Source organism: Lissotriton vulgaris, chromosome 3_2, assembly GCF_964263255.1.
Source record: "Lissotriton vulgaris chromosome 3_2, aLisVul1.2, whole genome shotgun sequence".
Classification (NCBI taxonomy): domain Eukaryota; kingdom Metazoa; phylum Chordata; class Amphibia; order Caudata; family Salamandridae; genus Lissotriton; species Lissotriton vulgaris.
Window position 1 is genome coordinate 134,323,801 of NC_141690.1, and position 24,952 is coordinate 134,348,752.

At 45.5% G+C, this 24,952-nt stretch overlaps 1 protein-coding gene across 2 annotated transcripts in view; it reads left to right on the forward strand.

The window, feature by feature from the left end:
* Positions 1-24,952, forward strand: part of SLC2A9 (solute carrier family 2 member 9) — a 1,599,887-nt gene that overhangs the window by 554,461 nt on the left and 1,020,474 nt on the right. For both annotated transcript variants that reach the window (XM_086964092.1, XM_086964093.1), the window contains exon 6: positions 21,090-21,235. In XM_086964092.1, coding sequence (XP_086820218.1) covers positions 21,090-21,235 — 146 coding nt within the window. The remainder of the gene's footprint in view (positions 1-21,089; positions 21,236-24,952) is intronic.

Genomic DNA, 24,952 nt, shown 5'->3' on the forward strand with positions numbered 1-24,952 from the left:
TAAGGGCCTCCGACTTACGAACATCAAAGCAGAAGCTACCTCTCTAAGCTTCCTAATACCTTCTCCTAAAGAATGGACTGGCACTAGTTTCCCCAACATGATGTCCTTACAGCACGATGCTCAGGGTAGCATCTCCCATAAATCTAATAGAATACCACCCACCTCACCTCCTCACCTCCTCCAACGGAGAAACAGCGGCCCTCATCCTCCTCAACCTCTCCGCGGCCTTCGACACTGTCTGCCACCGTACCCTAGTACAACGCCTCAGCAACGTCGGAGTCCAGAAGAAGGCATTGGAGTGGATCATCTCCTTCCTCGCCGGAAGGACACAGAGAGTCCGCCTCCCTCCGTTCAGATCTGAAACCACCGAAGTCATCTGCGGCGTTCCTCAAGGCTCCTCGCTCAGTCCAACCCTCTTCAACGTCTACATGAGCCCCCTCGCAGACATCGCACACCAGCACAACCTCAACATCATCTCCTACGCCGAAGACACCCAGCTGATCCTCTCCCTTACCAACGACACCGCCACCGCCAGAGCCAACCTTCACGAAGGGATGAAAGAGGTAGCCGAATGGATGAAGAACAGCCACCTGAAACTGAACTCAGACAAGACGGAAGTCCTCATCCTGGGATCCTCACCCGCCGCTTGGGACGACTCATGGTGGCCCCCCGCCCTAGGCAGTGCACCCAAACCAACAGACCACGCACGCAACCTGGGCTTCATCCTGGACTCCTCCCTCTCCATGACCAGACAAGTCAACGCCGTCTCCTCGTCGTGCTTCAACATCCTGCGCATGCTACGTAAGATCTTCCGGTGGATCCCCACCGAGACCAGGAAGACGGTCACCCAGGCCCTCGTCACCAGCCGTCTGGACTACGGCAACTCCCTCTACGCCGGAACCACCGCCAAACTCCAGAAGAGACTCCAGCGGATCCAGAACGCCTCAGCACGACACATCCTGGACATCCTCCGTCGCAGCCACATCTCCGGACACCTGAGAGACCTGCACTGGCTCCCGGTCAACAAGAGAATCACCTTCCGTCTCCTCCCCCACGCACACAAAGCCCTACACAACCAAAGCCCAGGATACCTCAACAGCCGCCTCAACTTCTACGCTCCAAAACGCCAGCTTCGATCGACCAGCCACGCCCTCGCCGCCGTCCCCCGCATCCGAAGAGCCACCACAGGGGGACGGTCCTTCTCCTACCTCGCCGACAAGACATGGAACTCCCTCCCCACCCACCTACGCCTGACGCAGGACCACCTCGCCTTCAGGAAGCAACTCAAGACCTGGCTGTTCGAGCAGTAGCGGACCCCCCTCCCTCAGCGCCTTGAGACCCTCTGGGTGAGTAGTGCGCTATATAAATGCGATGATTGATTGATTGACCTCCTCAATCTCTCGAAAAGGCAACGTCTGCAACCCCATCATCCACTCATCGTCTCCATCCCACATCCATAGTGGCATGCACACAGGTCATCCAGGTCTCGTCGCCTACCCCCAAATGGCCCTTTGGCCACCCTGCTTGGTAAAACAGGCCCATTTCACACCTCTCTAAACAGAAACGCAGCCAAAGGGAGATCCAACTCCAGCTCCTCTGCCAGGATCTCAGAGTGTACTAGCATACCAAGCCCTGATCCCCGGGTCCCTTTGCCTCTATTACAGTCTACACTAACGGACCTAGAAGCTCTGAACCCCCGAACAGTCAGCATAGCTCATAGAAACCATAATGCTATTCTTGAAATGAAGAGCATCGTACACCTCTCTCGCTAAAATCAAGCCCAGTCAAAAATCAGTACTCAACTTTCAAAACAAGCCTAACCATCAACCCCTGTCGCTGGTTATTAGACACTATCGCCCTCACAAACAACGTAACTATCGGAGGATAAACCACTAGCCCTTCTATTATTCTACAAGGCAACACCTGCCTCTTCCTTTCCTGCTGACAAGAAAGGCAACAACAAGATCTCTACTGTCACAATCAAAACAAACATAATGTCCACACTCATAAACAGAAGGGTAAACAGCAACAACTTAAAATGAGTACCCTTATCTACCGTAACTCCCAGCATAACCCCAGGGAACTAGGCAACAATGCTCTCTGGCCTTTTTCTTTATTGATTGCCAATCAGCAGTGAAGCATGCCTCCAACTTCTCCAAACTCATCCTGAGTCAAGAACTTGATGTGGCAATCTTAACTGAATCATGGCTCAACAAAGCATCATTGCTGTTAGACCTGGCATCTTTGGCGTGGTTTCCCCTCTCTTTTTGCCTCTACCTCCTTTATTTTTGACACTGTGCTGGATTTCGTTTTTGCTGGTTTAGATGCTTTGGGCACTTTGCCACTGCTGATCAGTGTCAAAGTGCAAGTGCTCCCTGAGTAAATTGTTATTGTAATTGGTTATCCATGATTGGCATATTTGTATTACCAGGAGGTCCCTAGTAAAGTGCACTGAGTGTGCCAGAGCAGGTGATTCAAATGCTACTAGTAGGCCTGCAGCACTGATTGTGCCACCCACATGAGTAGCCCTAAAATGGTGTCTCAGGCCTGCCACTGCAGTGCCTGTTGGCAGTTGCTGACTGCCATGCTGCCCTGCCCACTGTCCACACTGGCCAGGCCTAACCTCTCCCCTTTTGTACACATTGGACACCCCTATAGAAGGCCCTAGGTACCACCATGGGCAGGTTGCAGTGTATATGAAAGGTAGAGCATGTACTAGTGTGTGTGACATGCTCTGGTACTGAATTACAGCCATTTTTGTTTTTCATGTTGAGAGGGCTATCTTGCCCATAGGCTATAATGGGGATTGCTGAGTATAATGTTTACCTGCATACCTTCGCATAAGAGAAAGATAGAAACTTAAAGTCTGGTATCCCTGAACTCAGAATTTAATAACACATCGTTTAGGAAGGATGGTTTTTAAATCCTGTGTTTGAGAACAGCACTTCCAGAAAGTGGCTGTTCTCTTGTCTAACCTTTCTGTGTGCCTTGGCCTATTTGTGAATTGACTGTCTGGTTTGTGATTAACAGGGGCTGTGGGGCCCCCAGGAGGGTGGATGAGTCAGCCCTAGGCTGAATGACTGCATCTGCATCTTGAGTGGTGGGAGGGGATAGCACTTGGGCCTGATTAGGGCTGTGCCTGCCTTCCACAATGCTGGCTCCACCTCCTGCTGGGTGGCTGACAACCCTGCCCCTCTCTCTGAAAGGAGAGGAGAAGATAGAAAAACAAAGTGCTCAGGAACTGACCTGAACCGGTTCTGACCAAGCCAATGGCCTCTCTGCCGCTAGAGAAGAAAGGAAGGACTGGTATAAGAAGGGCTACCCAAACTACAGAAAATTAGATCATCCTGGAATCAAGAAGGAACCTCTGCCAAGGAAAAAGCTGGAAGACTGAAGAGGAAGGACTGTGCTGCTGTGTGATTGTGGGTTTAACTGCACTTGGTTTGCTGCCATGGAGGGGGGAAGGACTTTGTTGGTGCTTAGTCCCCCTGCTTGAAGAGCTATCCAAGGGCCTGAAGAGAGCTGGCCTCCTGTTAAGAAGTCCCAGGAACAAAAGTACTTCACCCCCAGTTTCCCCCCTGAACTCTGCTGAGAGAGTTCTGCCCTTTCTAGAGTGCTGAATCAGACTAAGGGGCCTCTGGAAGTTGTGGCCTGCTAATTGGGAAGCTGGACATGGAGAAACTAAGACAATCTGCAAATTTTCACGCATCGCCCGCTTGCAGAGCTCATCCCCGACAGTGCGAGGAAAATCCTGCCGCCGCAAAGATCGAGATCGCCCGGCGCGCCTGATGCCGCTGCAAGAGCCAACGCATCCTTCGCTTGAGGAACGCATCGGCCCGGCGCGGGAAGATTCCTGTCACTGCAAGTATCGTCTCATAGCCTATCATCGCTGGGTGAGATCGTCGCACCGCTTGCTTGCGGACTGCATCACGTCGCTGCGAACATCGTCGCAGAGCCATCACATCGAGGGACCACGAGAGGAGAAGATCGACACTGCGCCACGCATCGCCGCCGCACCTGAGATCGTCGCCATCCCGAAGATCGTTGCATCGTACCTTTGCGAGACGCTTCCTACGGAACCTGCGCACCGGAATCCATACAAGGTATTGCATCCCTCCCCAATCAGACCGGATTCGTTGCAACATGCCCGCTGCGTCCAGCTGAGCTGTCACATCGCCTCCCCAGGGTCTCAGAAGTGATGCATTGCTTGTTTTTCAACGCTGCAGCTTTCATTGGGAACTTTTTTCGCATCTAAAGGTACTTTTGGCTAAACGTGATGCAACTGTGGATTCTTTTAATGCAAACCCTAGAACTCTTTGAAAATCATATTCTTGAACTGTGTATTTTATGTCGTTTTGGTCTTGTATAGTTTAGATTAAATAACTTTTTTTTTCTAAACTGTATTACTGTGAGTGTTTTTGCATTGGTACAAATGCTCGTGCAAGCTACCAAGGGGGTGAGCATGGGTTATCTAAAGAGTGTATACCCTGACAAGAAGCAAGGGTCCCTATTTGGACATTGATACCTACCTCTGCCAACTAAGACCCCCAGATCTAACAATTGCCATGCATGGATTTTAATGGTTCTTCCAAACTACAACATCGTAAGGCTTGACAGGCAAATAAAAAAGGGGGAAGTATCACTTGCATCCACCTCTCCGACCTCTCCATTACCCAACTTCACTTGGATCTTCTTGACTCCTGCGATTATCTTGCACTCTCCATAAGTAACAACTTTAACCAACTGTGAAAATTGCACACCTTCTACCACCCCCATAGGTAAGAATGATCCAATCATTTACCACCTCATGGAAATCATAACAGCAAATTCCTCACCGCACTCCAATGATATAGTCCTAGGAGACTTTAATCATCATTGGAGTGACCTTAATGACATTCAGGTCAACATCCTTAAAGATTTCCTAGCTGACCAAACACTTACTCAAGCCTGCACTCTACCAACTCAAACGAAAGGCTCCACACTGGATTGTATCATCTCAAAGGAAAAGGCGGTCAGGCTAATCTTAATTGCTCCTTGCGATTGGTCAGACCACCATGCACGCTATCAACTTCTTAATTATGGTTTAGGGACACAAAAAGCCAGGACTTTGAGAAGTTGGCAGCACAATGCGAGAAGGATCTTCCTCTCTCCCCCCCAAGCTATCAAATGCCAGCAAACTTACAGAGCCCTACAACTCAACAATGTCTGATATAATTGACCCACTAGCCCTGTTAACACTGAAAAGAAATAAGGTTAAAGACAAAAATCCCTGGTTTAATGGGTCCATAAATAATGAAAGGAGAAATCTTCAACTAACAGAAAGGAAATTGAGCCAACACCCATCCTCCTCCTAGCTAAAACTTCTCAGAAAGACCAGAAATGCGTAAAACAAAAGCATTCTCAAATCAAAATAAGAATTCTTTAGATTGGAACTGGGAAATGCTAAGAATAGACCAAGTAAGTTCTTTGAAATGGTAAACTAACAATAAAACAAACTGGCAAAAACCTCTAAAGAAGCAACAAAATCGCTAATAAACTGTGAGGAATTCTCTTCCTTCTTTTCAGCCAAAGTTAACTAATTGCAAAAATAACTAAATTCCACCGCTATCGTCCGTTCACATCCTTCGGCGACACTAAACAATGTTTCTACACACTCCTGCCAGTCAGTACCCAAACACGTAGCTCACTGGACTATCCTCAATTTATATGACGACCACAACATCTCGAAAGTTCTATGGTCCATAAAACTGGATAACTGCTTCAATGACCCAGTCCCTTCCAACTGCCTGTCTCCAACCAACCAATTTATCATACCCATCCGTACTACAATAATTAACACTTCCCTAACGCAAGGGTCCATACCCGACTCTCTAAAAGCTGGTCAAGTCATCCTCATTTTTAAAAAACCTACACTGAATCCTGCTGAACTGGACAATTTCAGATCAATATCTAATATTCCTTTAGAAATGTGTGCAACAACAAATTAGTGTAGTAAGCTGGCTCTGTATATACTATATCAAAATGAGGTCCAGTGGAACCCCAAAGGTAGGCAGAGGTAAAAGTAGATAGCACCTTACTCTCTATTTGTGTTGGTGTGGGCGAGTAGTAAGGCTTTAGCAGAGGGTAGTATTAAGCATTTGTTGTACCCACTCAATCAGCAAATGATATCACACACTCAAAGACTGAACTCAGACCAATTTGATTTGTGTAAAAATATTGTTTTGTTGTATTTATTTCCTAGAACTAAGCAAGCCTGGCACAGGTAAGTGTATATGATAATTTCCAAGGCAGGTTGAATGAAAATTACTTTGTTAGAGGTTTGTAAATGCTTTCAAAACAGCGGAAATTACCTTTGGGTTATTTTGGGTTGTTTTACGGATTACTTTTTCTACTCAGTGTGATATACCTAGATATCACGCTGGGACATTTCCTGGAGAAAAGGTAAGTAAGCAATTTTTAGTTATTTGCAGTTTTTCAAAGTTCCATACAAAAATAACTCCAATTTTACATTACAAAGGCTGCCAAACCTTTGTAGCTCCCCTGACACAGATGGTTCTTCCTGGCCTGGCGGAGGTGTGAACACCTGTGCCCAGGAAAGGCTTTGCTTCTTGGCTCAGGGAGCGAAGGTTCCCACCATAGGGTTCCGGAAACATGTCTCGTGGTGGCAGGCAGTACTAGTGAAGGAATCCACCGGGCTGGTCGTTTTTCAGGGGGCATCTCTAAGATGCCCTCTGTGTGCCTTTTTCATTAAATTCCACATTGGCATCAGTTTGGGTTTAATGTGCTGAGAAGTATGATACCAAACTTCCCAGTTTTCAGTGTAGCCATTATGGTGTTGTGGAGTTCGGAATTACAAACTCCCAGCACCATATATTCTTAATGGCAGCACTGCACTTACAATGTCTAAGAATAGACTTAGACACTGTAGGAGTACAGGGCTCATGTACCTGTACCCTCACCACTAGTAGAGGGCACCAAGCTAGAGGGGTGACTGATCTATTCTAGGGCAGTGGGTTGTAGGCATGGCACACAGGAATGTGTGGCATTTCGACTCTTCACTTTGTTCTGCACCAAAACATGCAGCCTGCAAAGGCAGTGTGTGTGTGTGTGTAACGGTACAGGGCATCTAAGGGTGGCACAATAAGTGCTGCAGCCCTTAGAGGTCTTCCCTGGTCACAGTGCCCTGGGTACCTGAGGTACCATTTACCAGGGGCTGGCCTGTGGCCAGAGATGCCAATTGGGTTAGTTTTGGGGAAAGAACACAGGCCCTGGGAACCTGATTGGCAGGGACCCAGGGCACACAAAGTCAACGTGCATCAGTAGTCTGGCTAAAAGTAGGGGGTTACTGCAAGATAAACTAAGTTTCTCACACCAGCCCCCCAGCCCAAATGCCAGGAGACTCAGCCAAACCTGGGTGAGTCTTTCTAGTCTTTTAGGAGAGAAAGATTAGAGGAAGGGGGTTGAAAGTTGCAGGGCCTACTCTGCCATACATCTTTCTGACCAGGTCAGTTCCTTTGGGGAGCTTACCTACCTAAACAGTGTCAGGACCTAATCCCCAATGCTCCTTTCCTAGCTCTTTAGTGTCTGCACCCCATCTTAGTAGTTTGACTTCAGAGGTGCCTACTTCTGCAAATTCTAGCTTAGCTAGGGCAAAGCCCAGATTACCCACAGAGGTTACCCACAGCTTGAGCAACCCCACCATGACCAATAGGGTCAGGGGACCTAACTTGCTATTTGGCAGGGGGCTAGGCCACCAGGCCAAGGATAGGGCTGCCATGAAGGCTAAAACCCAGCAGAGGCTACTGACAGAACCGTTTCGGTGAACGTGCGCGGTATAAGAATTTTTAACATAACATAACATAACAGCTGTCAGTGCCCAGTACCACACCTTTAGCTCTTCACTGGTAGGTGAATTGGATAGCTTACAGGCTGTTATAGAGGGGGGGGGGTCACAACACTTGGTAGTGAACAGCCTTCTTCCACCCTCTGTTCTGCCAGCGGAGGAGCCACCAATTCAGGCTGGACAGTTGCCTGAGTGGCCAGGTCTTTATGTTGGCTAGGTCGGACTACTCCATTGCCAATTTTGGAGTGCTCCCTTATGGCCCACTGGCTAATAGTTGCCCACCTTTCCTACAAAGTTCTTTTTCTTTTGGGGTTTAGCTGGGCTAGCTGCAGGTTCAGCACCCAGGTTTTTTGTGTGAGGTCAGGCACTGAGCCAGTACCTCTTTTTGGCTCAGTCCACCCTCTGGGTAGTCATTCCCAAGGAGATAATCAAGGGGGAGGTATTTACCGACTACCACTTTCCTCCAAGTAAGGGAACCAGCTATTTCTAGGGGCACTACAGCCATAGGCCTAACAGTGACACCCCTTGGGACAGCCCTTACTCTTTTTGTTTCCCCTGGGACATACTGGTTTGAGAGAACCAACCTGTCATGCACCACAGTGCGACTGGCACAGGTATCTCTCAGGGCAATGGCTGGGATCCTATTCACCAGTAGGTGGTGGAAGTGTCTACTTCCCTCTGGAATCTCCAACTCACCTTTTGGGCCCATTTTCCAGCTGAAGGCTATGAGGTCTTCCTCATCTGAGGAATCGCCCTCTAAAGCTACACTGGCAACCCCTGGAGCTACACTAGGAGCTGCAATTTTCTTAGGACAGGGAGAGTTCTTGGTGTTTTGTCCTCCCTTTTGGCAGTTGTGACACCATACCCTGTTGGGATCCAAGTTGTTATCTTGGTACCCAGTTTTAGTTTGAGAGGTGTCTTTGGGCACTCCCTTCTGGTCAGGTTTTTGGGGGGATACCTGGGACTCCTTACTTTTATCTTTAGAGGCTCACTGTTTTCCCTCCGGGGAGATTTTGTAACCCCTTTCTTTTGGTCACCCCCAGTGGACATCCTAGTCACCTTTGTCCTGATCCAATGGTCCGCCTTCTTTCCCAATTCTTGGGGAGAAATTGGACCTTCGTCTACCAGATACTGATGTAACTTTCATCAGTAAAATTACTTAATATGTGTTCTTTTATAAACAAATTATAAACACTATCATAATCTTGCACTTTACTTCCAGTCAACCAGCCACCTAGGGCCAGATGTAGGTAAATTAGATTTACCGATTTTTAATTACCGAATTTTACCTATTCGGTAATTAAAAATCGGTAAATCTAAAGGGTGGATATGTAGGTATTTCCAGATGTGGAAATACCGAATCTGTAACAATCGGTATTTACCGATTCTGTAAATACAGAATCAGTATTTCCCATTGATTCCTATGGGCTTTGAAGCCCATAGGAATCAATGGGAAATACCGATTCTGTATTTACAGAATCGGTAAATACCGAATTTTGCAAGGGTGCAGGGGGTGTCACTTTGACACCCTCTGGCACCCCACAAATAGGCATGTGCGCCATGTGGCACACAGACATGCCCTAAGGGCATGTCTGTCTGTTACATGGCTAGGTGTGCATGCACATATGTGCATGCACACCTGAATTCGGTATTTTACCACACAATAGGATTGTGTGGTAAAATACCGATTTTGTAGGGCCTTTGGGACTCAGAAGAGTCCCACCTACATCTGAGATTTACCGAATCGGTAAAAATACCAATTCGGTATTTTACAGATTCGGTAAATTTACTGAATCGGTAAATTTACCGATTCTGTAAAATTGTGCCCCTACATGCCAATTCTTGAATACCGGTCGGTGACGGCCGAAAATACCGATTTTCGGCCGTTACCGACCGACCTACATCGGGCCCCTAGTGTTTTAACTGAGTAGTCAACAAAGTCAATCCAGGATAGGTTTGGGGATTTATGAGCCCCTCTGAATTTTATTCTGGATTCCTCAGTTGTGAGTCTAAATCCCTAAATCAGAGTCCTCTTCATGAAGTCATAAGACCCAGCATCTGCTCCTGTAAGGGTCAGGAGTCTGCCTCTGCACTTACCAGATAACAGTTCCCGAAGGACTGCCCCTAGTGAGTTTTCTTCACCCTCACAAAGGCTGTGAACCACTTGGTGATATCATCACTATCCTCAAATTTAGGGACAATCCCTTTGGGGATTTTGGGATCATAGGAACCTTCTTCTTCTATGTTTTTTTGATTGCTGCCACCATTGATGGGTCCTAGGTCCATCTTTTCTCTTTCTTTTTCTAGAGCCAGAAGTCTGGTCTCAAGTCTAATCTTTGGGTCAACCTGGCTAGCAGGATGTCCTCCTCATTGAGGCTGTACTCAATGTACTCAGTAGTACCTGATCCATCTGTGTGGGATCTAGGTGCTGAGAGGTTTACTCTAGGAGTTAAGGGCACTTGGGCCTTTTTATCCCTATGAAGTGTGGGGGGGAGGGGGGGTTGGATACCATTCTCATCCCCTCCTTATTCTTCCTCATCTGATTGGTCATCACCAATTTCAGATAGATGGTCCTTAGCATACCCAGCAAACAGCTGCAGCAGCTTTTGTTTGGTGGGATGGGACCTCATGGTTGTATTTTTAATTTAGCATAGGGACCTTACCTCCTTGAAAGACAGAGTGAAGGTACAGGGTGAAGTTGAGCTTTTCAACCATTTTCTTTATGCCATTGTGGTTATCTTCACTAATAGCTAAAAAGGAGGGGAGACAGGAAGAGGGCCTGCTTTTGATAGCAGGAGAGGTTGGGGGTTGCATTACAAAGGCTGAGAGGCCTTGGCATCTCCCCTGCCACAGGGGAGGTGTGACCACCTCCACCCAGGAAAGGCTTTGTTTCTGGGCTCAGGGAGCGAAGGTCCCCACCCTACGGGTCCAGACACATATCTCGTAGTGCCAGGCTGGTGTGTACCAGTCAGGGAACCCACCAGAGGGTGGTTGTTTTTCTGGGCATCTCTAAGATGCCTCCTGTGTGCATTTGTCATTAAATCCCATACTGGCATCACTGTGGGTTTAATGTGCTGAGAGGTTTGATACCAAACTTCCCAGTTTTCAGTGTAGCCATTATGGTGCTGTGGAGTTCGTAATGTCAAACTCCCAGCACCATATACTCAAAATGGCAGCACTGCACTTACAGTTTCTAAGAATGGACTTAGACACTGTAGGGGTACAGGGCTCATACACCGGTACTCTCACCACTGGTACAGGGCACCAAGCTAGAGGGGTGACTGATCTATGCCAGGGCAGTGGTTTGTAGGCATGGCACACAGGAATGTGTGCCATGTCGACTCTTAACTTTGTTCTGCACCAAACCATGTAGCCTGCAAAGGCAGTGTGTGTTTGTAAAGGTACAGGGCCTCAAAGGGTGGAACATTCTTTCAGAAAAGTTTCTAAGTGTGATGGTAAAATCTTGAGAGAGGCCTCCTGCTTAGTGTATCCAACCATAGCTCCATCAAGGTTGGCCTCATAGTTTGACTTTGTCCCTGTCAAGCGCAACCAGATGTCCCATTGTTTTTTTAAGCACTAAAAAGTCTTTTTTATTTAAAAATTCATATCTCTGGTTCCCTACATTGGATTTTTTTCATTTTGGTTTAAAAATCTGCTCATAAAAATATAACCTATTTTTATAAATTGTTATTGAATTTTTATTGTGCATTGTGTTTACTTATTTAGGGCCCGATGTAGGTGGCAAATACCGGTCGGAAACGGCCAAAATCGGCCGTTTCCGACCGGTATTTGGCACTTTGAGATGTAGGGGGCCAGTATTTACCTATTCGGTATATTTACCGAATCGGTAAATTTACAGAATCTGTAAAATATCGAATCGGTATTTTTACCGATTCGGTATCTTCCAGATGTAGGTGGGACTCTTCTGAGTCCCACAGGCCTTTCAGATTCGGTATTTTAACACCCAATCCAATTGGGTGTTAAAATACCGAATCCAGGTGTGCATGCACATGTGTGCATGCACACCTATGCCATGTGACAGACAGACATGCCCTTAGGGCATGTCTGTGTGCCACATGGCACACAAGCCAGTATTGGGGGTGCTAGAGGGTGTCAAAGTGACACCCCCTGCACCCTTGCAGAAATCGGCAATTACCGAATCGGTAAATACCGATTCGGTGATGCCCATTGATTCCTATGGGCTTCAATGCCCATAGGAATCAATGGGCATTACCGATTCGGTATTTACCGAATCGGTAAATACCGATTACTTCCGATTTGGTAATATTTAAAATAAAATTACCTACATCTGACCTTCTCTTTTTTACCACTTCTTAAATACCGATTCGGTATGAATCGGTATTTATGAAGTGGTAAAAAAGATTTACCTACATCGGGCCCGTAGTGTCTTGGGGCCCGATGTAGGTAAACTCCAATTTACCACTTCTTAAATACCGAATCATACCGATTCGGTATTTAAGAAGTGGCAAATTGGAGGGGGGGAGATGTGGGTATTTCAGAATCGGTAAATACCGAATCTGTAAGATTCGGTATTTAGCGATTCTGTAAATACCGAATCGGTATCCCCCATTGATTGCTATGGGCCTTGAAGCTCATAGGAATCAATGTGCATTACCGAATTGGTATTTACCGATTCGGTAATTACCGATTTCTGCAAGGGTGCAGGGGGTGTCACTTTGACACCCTCTAGCACCCCCAAAACTGGCTTGTGTGCCATGTGGCACACAGACATGCCCTAAGGGCATGTCTGTCTGTCACATGGCATAGGTGTGCATGCACACATGTGCATGCACACCTGGATTCGGTATTTTAACACCCAATTGGATTGGGTGTTAAAATACCGAATCTGAAGGGCCTGTGGGACTGAAAGTAGTCCCACCTACATCCCGATTTTTTAAAATCGGTAAACTTACCGATTCGGTATTTTTCCGATTCGGTAATTTTACCGAATCAGTAAAATACCGAATCCGAGAAAAAAAGGTCCCCTACATCTCAAAAGGCCAAATACCGGTCGGAAACGGCCGAATTCGGCCGTTTCTGACCGGTATTGGCCACCTACATCGGGCCCTTGGTGTTTTTAAATGCTTTGCACACCTGTCTCCTAAGTTAAGCCTGCCTGCACGTTGTCATCTACCAAGGGTTGAGCAAGTGACTAAATCATTGAGACATTTACTGAACATTTTATTGTGTTCGTTGCCTTATTACTAGTGGTAGCTTCCTATTTATCACTACTAATAAACCACATTCCTACAGCTACACAAAGGAAGATGGTGGACCTCTGTCAGACACCGCACCCAGACGCTCGTGAGTATTCATTCTACTCAGGGCAACACAGGATGGATACTAGACTAGACAGATTTATGGGGTCCCTTAGCTTCCTACTCATGGTCCATAGCTCAGAAAACCTTTGTGGCGCCGCTTCAGACTGTAGAGCCATCCTTTTAACTCTCCTGGGATGTGAGGCAATGTGCTCCAATCCACCTTCTCTTTAAAATCCAGTGAGCTGATGAGCTTTTGGAGCTGCATCTGTGAGAGGTACTGAGACCTGAGATGACTGTGGCAGCAGACTCAGTGACCCCTGATAACATTTGTTTTTTATCTCTTCTGAGAGAAGAACAGCCCTATCTGAACCAATGTTGGTGAATACCACTACTAATATTAAAGTTAGCACTAATTGTGAACTGTATTCACCATAATGCAAAGGGGAAAAATCTGCGGGATGTGAGGCAATGTGGTCCCATCCCCCTTTAGATAGTGAGCTTACCATTTTTTTGAGAGGCACCTGTGCCCCTGTGAGAGTTACTGAGACCGTGGAGGACTGTGGCAGCATAATCATCAACCCTTGATAAAATTTGTTTTGGATCTCTACTGATGAAGGATCAAATCTAGAAACACGTGTCTAGAGATGAACAGAACTACCTGCACCAACTTTGTTGAAATACTACAATTAATATTCAAGTTAGCGCTAATTGTAAACTACATTCACAATAACGCACAGGGGTGAGCTCTGCTGGATTGTGAGGCAGTGTGCTTCCATATCCATGACATTCTTTAACGTTATCACTGGTCAGGACTCTGGTAGCAGTGCCAAACTGGCGTCTACAACCTGATTCTTTACTGGGCCTAACTTTCAAATCTGCCATCAGGGACTCAATAGATGAGTACTTACGAGACAACAAGGTTACATCCACTCACATGAATGTGGAGTGGGACCCCTTTAAGCTCATCATATGGGATATCTGCATCAAGACCTGTCAGGTCCCATACACCCAGACTAGTACGGCTTTGGGTCTGGGCGAAATACTCATATGAATCTTTGCCGACTTTTCCATACTATGGATATATTGGGCTGTGATCCAGAGACACCGTATGTATCCTTCCTTGACAACAAAAATTCCTTTGACACCCTATTATGGTCCTACCTGTTTGTGGTGCTTCAGGCCCTGGGGATTCAAGGGAACCATCTAAAATAGATACAATTATTATAAATGAGGCCCCTTGACAGTGTTCGTACTGGTGAGGTTTACTCTGATAAATAGCGGCTGCACAGGGGCATCAAACATGGATGACTGCATTACTCTATTCTATTTATACTGGCTGTGGTACCCTTAGCATGTATCCTGCATGAGAGGGGCCAAGAGTGGTGGATCAAAGTGGGAAATAGATACCATGTAGTGGGCTGGTACGCAGATAATGCACTGTTGTTCCTTAGAGGCCCGGGAGGTAGCCTATCCACAGTGGGACAACTACTGGATGAGTTTGAGGAGTTGTCAGACCTGAAGGTTAATTGGGACAAATCCTGTCTGTTTCTGCTGCACCCAGTGATGTTGTTGGAATGAACTACATTAGTGCTACTTAGTGCATTCCCTCTAGACAGCCACACACAAAGGGCACTTAGGTATGACTGAGTGGCCATCCACACCTTCCTGGGCCATCCTGGGCAGGATAGGAGGAAGAAGCTGACACTTATACCTGAATAGGTATTGTCCTGTCCTGCGTACCCCTCTCCAGTGAGTCTGGAGTCAGGGCAGGAAGAAAGGACCTCTGTGCACTTCAAAGACCCTTCTTTGAAGTCACCACCACTTCAAAGGTACAACTGGGAATAAGTACTGAACCTCTGACCCTACCAACTCAGATACTACTAGACCTGTGAAGAAACTAAGCCAGGAGGGACTGCTGTGTTGCTGCAAGGACTGTCATTCTGATGGACTGCTGCTCTGGAAGAATTTCTTTTCTGCTGTGCTGCCCTGCTGCCTGCTACCCTCTGCCCTACTGAGGAAGTACTGGACTCTTTGACTTGAACCCAAAGTGATCTCCAAGGGCATGCTTTCATGCCTCATGTTTTAAGACTCAGTGTTATCAATGTTTTACTCCCTGCTTCTATGCCTATTCCATTTGAAGTGGACCCAGGTAGTTGTTCCAGTGGAACTGATGCATATTCTGCTGTCCGAAGCAGAATTAACACATTGCCGCTGTTGTGGGAACAGAACTGATGCATCTCGCTTGGAACCAGTGCATTGCCATCTGAACTAATGCTTAGAAGCCACTGCATTGTCGCCACTGCAGTGAGAGAAGTTCCACGCATCCAGTCGACTGAGTAGAGAAACCCATTGCATCAGCTTCGAAATCAACGCCTCTCTGAACTGGTGCTTTTATTTTCAGTGCTGGAGCATCGCCATTGTTGTGTGGGGAAAATCAATGCATCACTTTGACTGCGGGATCGACACCGATGCATTGCTCAGCTGCACCCCACATCTCCCTGTTGTGACTGAGATCAAAGTAGTTTTGTTCAGTTGGCTTTGCGTGGCTTCTGTATCCGGCCCACACTCCATTGCGGTTGACCTGAACTCTTGACTTTGCCCCAGTCCAGCGCAACCAGATAACCTAGTAGGCGGATATTCCTTTTTAGCACTAGTTTTCACTTTTATTCTTTAAAAATTATTATCTTGACTTCTACTTATTGTTTTTTTTCATTGTGGGCTTGTTATATTTCTAAAATCATTGTCTATTTTTCTAAACTGGTGTGGAGTTATGTTATGTTAATGACATTTATACAGCGCAACTGTTACCCGGAGGTGTCCTGGCGCTAGTTACGTCTCCTGCGCCTGAAAAATGAAAGCAGTTTATTGGGCAAAAAGCCAGGTCTTAAGGCTCTTCCTGAAGGCCAATAGGTTAGTAATGCACCTTAGATGAAATGGCAGGTTGTTCCAGGCTTTAGCCGCTTTGTGGGTGAAACTCCTGCCACCCCACCGAACACCGTTTATGCGTGGTACTGCGACCCATCTGGCCTCTTATTAACAAAGTGGTCTATTCGGTATATACCATTGGAAATGCTGTTTCAAATACTCAGGCCCTGTACGATGCAGCGCCTTAAAAACTAGGCAACGTGCCTTAAGGAGTACTCGATTCATCACCGATAGCCAGTTCAATTTATTTATTTCCTTAGTAATGGGTGCAAATCAAGGTGTTTCAGAGATCAATCTGGCTGCTGCATTCTGCAGCATCTGGAGTTTATTCAAAAGCCCTTGTTGAGCATTAAGGTGCTGACTATTACAGTAGTCCAGCCTCAACAGTACAAGAGTCACAACTACTGTTTGCTGGCTATTTGGGGGCAGGAACAGCAGTATTTTCCTAATTCTTTTTATCACAAAAAAGGTTTTAGAGATCACAGAGGTGACCTGTTGACTAAAGGTGAGGTCCTCGTCCATTATCACCCCAAGGTTTTTCACATTATTGGTGGGTGAGGCGAGGGACCCCCATCGAACGTGGCCAACAATTTGGGGTCCAGAAGTTAGAGTTGTTACCAAACAGCATGACTTTGGTTTTACCTGAGTTAAGTTTTAGGCAGTTTTGTGCAGGGCCAGACTGGCCGTAGCGGGCTCCGGGCAATCCCCCGGTGCGCTGCATGGGTGGGGGCTGGTTTTGGGACCCTGGGGCCGTTTTTGTTACAGGGCCGTTTTTACAGCATAGCTGCAAAATCGGCACTGTAACAAACTCGGCTGAAAACTGGCCCTGGCAAAGAGCTCAGTGGCACCCCCAACCACCCGGGGGGGCGGCCGAGCACTTTGCCAGGGCCGGTTTTGGTTCCCAGTCCGGCCCTGGTTGTGTGCCATCAATTACCGACTGATACCATACACTCTTGAAATCGGTTGTCTAACCCTGCCTCCTCTCCGTGTAGCAGGGACACCACAATTTGGGTGTCATCTGCATATGATGTCAGGCCAAATCCAAATGCACTAACAATTGGCGCCAGATAGGAAACATAAACATTGAAAAGTGTGGGGCTAAGAGAAGAGCCCTGTGGAGTCACTTTGTGGTGTTCTCACAGTGTTACTGTTTGAAGTCTTGCACAAATACTTTACACTTTGTCTCTTAAGTTAAGCCTGCCTACTCTGTTCCAAGCTACCAGAGCTAAACAAAGGTTAATTTATGGTGTGCATCTGACTTACCCTAACTCGAATTGTGGTTCTTGCTTGGATATGGTGCGTATTTCTGCCAACCAGAAACCTAATTTCTAACCAATGTAATTACCTCCATTGCGCATATTGGTCCCCAGCCCAATTAGCCAAAGTCTACCCAGGGTTACACTTGATCAGACTTTTTTCACATGGTATGGTACTTCTCTCGCATACAGACCTACCTACTGTATTTATTGAACAGTCTTCTTTCTCATGCAGAAGAAATGAACTGCTACAATCGTAATACTGGCTGTAAAGTATAATGCATACTGCAAGAAGAGTATTATAAAATAATACTGTAAAAGCATGGTATGGTTTCTAAGCCATAAAATACATACATAAATAAATAAATGAAGACTAAAAGTACTCAACTGGTGCTTCCAAAATACGCCTACCCTGATGTACCTAACCTAAGCCTAGTACGAGGGAAGAAGCAAGTGTGGTGTAGCATAAGTTTAGTATTCTTTTGCCAAAAATCTATCCAAGATTTCTCTTAGGGTCTAATTAGCTCCGTACCTTGGTTTTAGAATGAAGGAGGTCAGTCTCAGGACTCGATTTCCCAACAACCCGCATGAGTAGCTTGGAAACACTGGAGCTGGATTTCTTAGCAAGAGAAAAGACAGCGTCTCTCTCAGTGTGTCTGCTGGAGGGTCGGCTTCCTTCGGCACTTGCTGTAGCAAGATGCGTCAGGCAAGTAGATAGTCGAACTGTTCCAAACCACCGTGTGTTTGCTTGGGCAAGTGTGGGCATATTTATACCTTGAAGGTGCCGAGTTTGACGTAAAGGTGGACAAAATACCGTCATCAAAGAGTCTCAGTTCTTTGAAAACCCCATGAGTTCTTGGACAAATCAATATTCAAGCAAGGGGAAGTCCCTAACTGCTGAAGCAGAGTTTTCCAAGAAATTGTTGTGGATTTTCCGAACTAGTGGAGCTAGGTCTAAATATGGTTATGATTTCTATCCTATATAAGGACAAGGTGATTTATACCTATACAAGGGCATGAATCGGGAAAAGTAGACTATGGTCCTAATATGCTATACAACAGTGGGGTCTAGGCAGATACTTACGCATGACGATGGCGGCGCACTTACTGGGCAGAATTGCAAGGCATAGAAAATACAAACAAGCATCCAGATTCCTCGACCGTCGCCTACTTTCAGGCAACATAAACACAGCGATGAACTATAAGGCCACCACTTCCCCATTATTCTCGAAATGGCTCCAGGAGTTGATAAAATCGTGCACTACGGAAATAAATGCCATGTCCTGCATCCTCCAATAGTTAGGCAAGGGGACACCGACTACAGAATGGGACACACTCCTACTGCCTCTACAGGCCAAATCAGATGTATGACAGCCATAAAACGTGAAGCAGGACAGTGGACACACTATGGGTACAAAATACTGATATCACTGTTCACAGGACTCACCGTGCTTAAGGAGTAGAGTGCAGAGATTGCAATAGGATAATCACCAGTATAGCAGTGGGTGGGGAGAACTGCTGGAAACTTGAGGGCTAAAAGCCTCATTAATGCGACCGGGGAGGGGATGCAGGTAGCTTATATAGCTGCATAATGGAAAGGGAATGCGTTCCTTTAACTAGGAGCTGAGATCTTTATGGAGCTGGGTGTCAAATGCAATGAGGAGTATTGAGATGTTGTGTGCTGGAGTTTATTGGCGTGTTCCCTGATTGTTCTCATAAACTTGCGGCTCGACATTGTACCTTTATTCAGACGTACTATGTACATACTACTGTGATATGATCACCCGCATTAACGTATAATTGATATCCGTACATTGTTGTAGGCCTACCCCATTGAAAATGCAATGAAGGGATATAAAAAATAAAGAAATGAAGCCTACAATATGACTGAAATTAAATGGGATGGCGTGTGTGTGTGTGTGTGTTGTGGAATGTGTACATGTTAAGCCTGAGAAAAGTTACTTTTTTAAAGTCCATTGAAACGAAAGTTTTTTGGGACCTGAAAGATTTAGATGACTGTCTCAACCAATGAGCGACCACTTTTTCCTTCTGATTACCTTTAATTTCTATGTAACATCATCCAGGGAGCACTTTTCTTGATCTTGTTTTATTTAAAACTGTCAGAAAACCCCATTTCCAGTGTACCAGGATATATGTGTAAGAAGACATGAAAAGGGTATAGTTTTGAAAATGTTAAGGCATATTACAGTAAAATATTGCTTCTGAGCTAGTTCTGTTTTCTTGCATTTTCTAAACAGCCTTATGACACTAATTCTTCTGCAAGCATTCAAACATCACCTTTTTCCCCTAAAAATAGATCATTAATATTTGCTAATAAAATCATGGATCAACAGTTACTTGGCCAGGTGGTCATCTGCATGAGATGATCTCTGTGTAGCACACACACCCACCATTATCTAGTCAACAGGGCAAAGAGTGTGGGCAGATTATTTTAAAGTTGATGCCTTTGTGTACGTTTCAATTTTTATGCTGCACTTTACCAATAAGAATTGCTTAGTTTGTGTGAATTGATCAATTTTCTTTTACCCCTTCCTAAAGTTGCTAGACTATGCCCTAAGTGGGACGGGCCTGTGGTATTAAACCAAGGTCCTTTGGGTCCCTCTATTTCTGTCCTTTGCTGGCAGATGAGGAAAAAAAACTTTACCAGTTGTTTGAACACGCCGGAGGTGAAAGTCAACGGCACTGGAGATCCCTTTTGTGACATGGTGAGGAAGGAATATGCCTCCTTTTCACGCATGCCGTCACCCCGCATGCAATTACAATGCCGTTGTTACAACAATCGTGTTGTAACAACGCATACCATTCCCCCGCAAGTCGTAACAGCGACTTGCGGATGGGGATGCTGGATGCTGGAATAGTATAATTTACTTTTCCAACTCCAGTCTGTGTGGACAGTAGGGAAGGTGTTGGATTTAAAATCCAACACCTTCTTCCCCCTCCACAAGTTCTTGTTTCGACTTGCGGGGTAACGGCGTTGTACATGCATCTGGGGTGATGGCATTGTTGTGAGAGCTATTTACCGGACAAAGCTACCCAGTAATACTGTTGTATAATATTGGGGCTCCAGTAGCTCACATAATTTTTCTTAAATTAAAATTGAATAACCAAGTCATTAGGACTCTATAAATTTGTTAAAGTATTAAGACTTATCTTTAGTTTCCTCGGTAGTGTCTCTCGTGGTGGCTTCCTGGCTATGCTTCGGGCTGCAACTCTTTTAGAGACACCCGCCACTGTTTCTATTCCACTTAACGCACTGATTCTAGATATAATATGCTGAAATTCAATTCTCTTCACAGTTTAGCAACCATCCACGCTGTATCTGTAGCAGGCAATCATGACCACCTCTCACATCACATAATGGTTTGTGTGTAGTCAAATGTGATCAGGTAGAGTTCTAATCTATATGTTCCATCTTCAGAAAAAGGTTCTAGAGACCCACCTCCACCCCTCAACCACCCCAAGTGTGACTAATTCACTGAATAATAGCATAATGCAAGTTCTAACACTGGGAAAGAGAATCCTGCAGAAATATTTTCTAAAGGCTGCAACTCTGCACAGATTATAACACAGTACCACTGACATTCCTGGGTATGTGACAACATGCTTCCAGTAATCATACAGACATGCGTTTAAATATTTGTTGTTATTGTTTACAGCACTACCGTTATTAAAGACAGTGTTAGCTTGACTAATGGTCACAGAGAGGGCGGAAAGGCTGTGCTAGAAAAGGCTTCTAATGTGCCTGTTTCCTCTTTCCTGCAGGTATTGCCCTCAGCACACTTCCCATGTATTTGAGTGAAATCTCACCCAAGCATATCCGAGGATCCTTGGGGCAGATTACAGCCATCATGATCTGCGTGGGTGTGTTTACAGGACAAGTCGTCGGATTACCCCAGCTCCTTGGGAGGGTAAGCTAAAGCAAAACTCCTGTAATCACGGTTATTGCATGTAACATTTGGAAAATCCTGACAGGCTCTGCATTATATATGTATGTGCCTGTTTTATTGAGTGCTTTACTTGAAGTGCAGAATCCCAGTGGGACATGCAAGTGCATGTGGATTTACAGCCTGATTCATCAAGCCGAAAGCGGCTCGCAAAGGGTCAGATTCTGAGAATCTGGCCCTTTGCGAGCGCTATTTTTGCATTTGGGATTCATCATCCCAAATGCAAAAATCGGTAATTGCTAATTCGCTAAATTGCGAGGAATTACATTTAAGGAATCTCTATTTGAGATTCCTTAAATGCAATTCATCAACCATTTTTAAATTGCTAATTCGCAATTTCGGGCCGCTATTTACCGAGAGGTCAGACCTCTCGGTAAATAGCAAAAACTTTGAAAAATGCTTTTAAAAGCATTTTTCTAAGTTGCATGTTGCACACACACATGTCCTTTGGACATGTGTGTGTGCAACACCTGTTTCAATTTGCATTTAAGGGGTGCTACAGGGTGTCCTTTGGACACCCCTGGCACCCTTTAAATCGCTATCTTATTTGAGAGTAGCAAATTGCTAATCGCAAATAAGGAATACTCCCCATTCATTCCTATGGGCCTTTTGGCCCATAGGAATGAATGGGGAGTGATTCCTTATTTGCGATTAGCAATTTGCTACTCGCAAATAAGGATTGTGTAGGAATCGCTATTTATTTAGCAATTCCTACATGAATCCCGTTTTGCAAGTCCTTAATAGCGATTCCTTATGAATCGCTATTAGAGGCTCGCAAAACGGGAGATTGATGAATCAGGCTGTTAGTGTCGGGCAGGAATGGGACAGCTGCTAGATAAACATCCGTCGTCATCTGCTACCACTCACTAAGAGTCAGGAAAACTGCTGACTTTCTGATAGTGGAGAATTAATTTGCGCTACCCCGCAACTCGTTTCTTAAATCTGTTGGATTTTCAGCTTTAGGAACGCAGCCTTGTTCAGTTTTGGCCCTCCCCCTCCAACGCTGATTCTTCTGCTTGCATACGTCACAGAAGGTATGGCAGTCACAACCAGAAGAAAAGCTACAATTATAGTGGGCCACACAGTCTTTCTTCTTTTTGAGTAAGGCAACAATAAACATCCTTTATCTCTCAAAAGCATTTCCTCCTCAATGGTGAATGTGCACTCTAATAATGTCCATGTTATATATCTATCTAACCAGGAAAGGTCGGCAAATTTAGAGCAGACAGTCATATCTGTACAATATTTTCCATATGTTTGTATCTTTTAGAATTCATGTGTAATAAATGTAGGCCATAAGTGGAGAGCCATGGTTGTGTACATATGCAGCATCATGTCCGTATGAGCGCTCTGCGACACCAGCCTAACTTCTCATCAGCGCCGAAGAATAAATTCCGACCTTGTAGCACATCGTCTCCACTGTTGAAATAGCTGCTACCATAAAGACCATTTACTCGGGACCCCCCCACATCTTCCCCAAAGGACGATGAAGGATTAGCGAGGCACTAACACACATCCTCCATGCCTCTATGAACTCTACCACATTCCTGGGCACCTGGAAAAAAGGCACCATCATAACCCTGCTCAAGAAACCATGCCACTCTTTCCAATTACAGACCCACATCCCTCTTACTATTCCCGGCAAAGGTCTTAGAGAAACTAATGAACCAATGCCTCTCCGACCAACTTCGCAACAACAAGCTCCGCAATGCCACACAGCCTGGTTTCACGCCCAACCAGAGTACAGAAACTGCACTCATCGGCATTACAGACGACACTTGCAAGATCCTGACAGAGAAGCCTTCTCCTAGACGTCTCAGGAACATTTGACATGGTCTCATACCACATCCACATCAGGCATGAGATTGGCATCCTAGGACCTGCTGCTCGCTGGATCTGTTCCTTCGTAATGAATAGAACACAAGCTATCAGTCTGGCACCTTACTCCTCAGAAACCCGCTAACTCATCTGCAGAGAGCTTCAAGGTACACCAATCAGCCCCACCCTATTCAAAGCATACATAATCCCTCTGGTCAATGTCACTTGTGCACACAACATCAACATCCTCTCTTATTATCCATGTCACACAGCTCATACTCTCCCTCTAGGAAAAGACCCCTAAAATAAAAATCACATTCAGTGCCTGCCGGACAGAAGTGGCTAACTGGATGAATGACAACAGTCTAAAGCTTAACACTGACAAGAAAGAAGTAGTGATATTCCACAAGAACACTTCTCCATGGGACTCCAACTGGTGGCTGGCCAAACTCAGACCCACACCCAGCATCCATCCCAGGAACCACAGAATAATTATCAACAGCAAACTGGACATGACCGCACAAGTCCTCGCTGTCACTGCATCCTGCTTTCACAACCTGAAGATGCTGAGGAAGATCTTCAAATGGCTTCCACTTAAATCTAGAAAAACGGTTGCTCACACTCTAGTCACCATCAAGTTGAACTACAGGAACTTCTACTCCAAGATCACTAAGCAACTCACCAGAAGAATACAACAATACAGAACGCTGCAGCTGGGCTCATCCTCAGCCTTCTACACAGAAATCACATCCCACCTCACCTCAGAGAACTCCACTGGCTCCAGATACACAAATGGGCTCTTTCCAACCTTCTCACACACACATTCAAAGGTATTACATAACTCAGGCCCAACTACCCGAACAATTGCATCTCATTCCACTAGCCACCCAACAACTACTCTTTGCAGGACACCAATTGCACACATTCCACACATACACAGACCAAGATCTGGAAGACAGACATTCTCTTACAATGCTCCTATATCATGGAAAGGCCTGCTATTCCACACCAGAGCCTCCTCCTCTCTTCTTGAATGCTTCAATCAACTGAAGGCCTGGTTTTTCAGTTAACCAACCTACCATAGACAGGGCTTGGCACACACACTTGCTCACACTTGTAGATGATAGCTGGTGTTACAAATACACATAACATAACAGCTTTCCATGATAACAGGTCGTGGCTGGCACAGTCTAAATATGTTATTCCCACTTGTCTCTTCAGGTTTGTCTGATAACGCAGTATAAACTGAATTTTAATATCCGTGTATCCCTATAAGCAAATATACAGAGATAGCTACATCAGTTTTGCATCCAAGGTGCTCTAAACAGCAGATGCTACTATTAATGCTATGATTGTTGCTCAAAATATGTCGAACTGGAAGCACAAAAGGCAGAACCAGCCTTCCTTGGATTCAAACCTACGTTTCCCACAAGTAATTCTGGGTCTATATTTGTTAGATACCGTGAATGGTTCAGTAATTTAAACCCTGGCAGTTTTGATGCACAAAGGACAGGCTTAACTTAAGGAAATGTATAAAGCATTTAGAAGTATGAAAACAGTTAAAAAGCTAAAAATACACCACAATAAAAGTCCCACTTCAATTTATAAAAATAAAGAACATTTTAATGAACAATATGATACAAAAATAATGACTAAAATTCAACAAAGGGAACCAAAATATGAATCTTTAAAAAATAATTGTGCCAAAAGGATTCAGCGCCAACCCCATTCATCTGGATGTGCTTGACTGGTACCCAGATGTGAGTCAAGGCCAGCCACAATGGACAGCAAGTCAGATACAGAGACCATGTTCTTCCCAGTTGGAAGTTTTACCTTTGGACTTAGTCTCTGTAATAAGCCTAA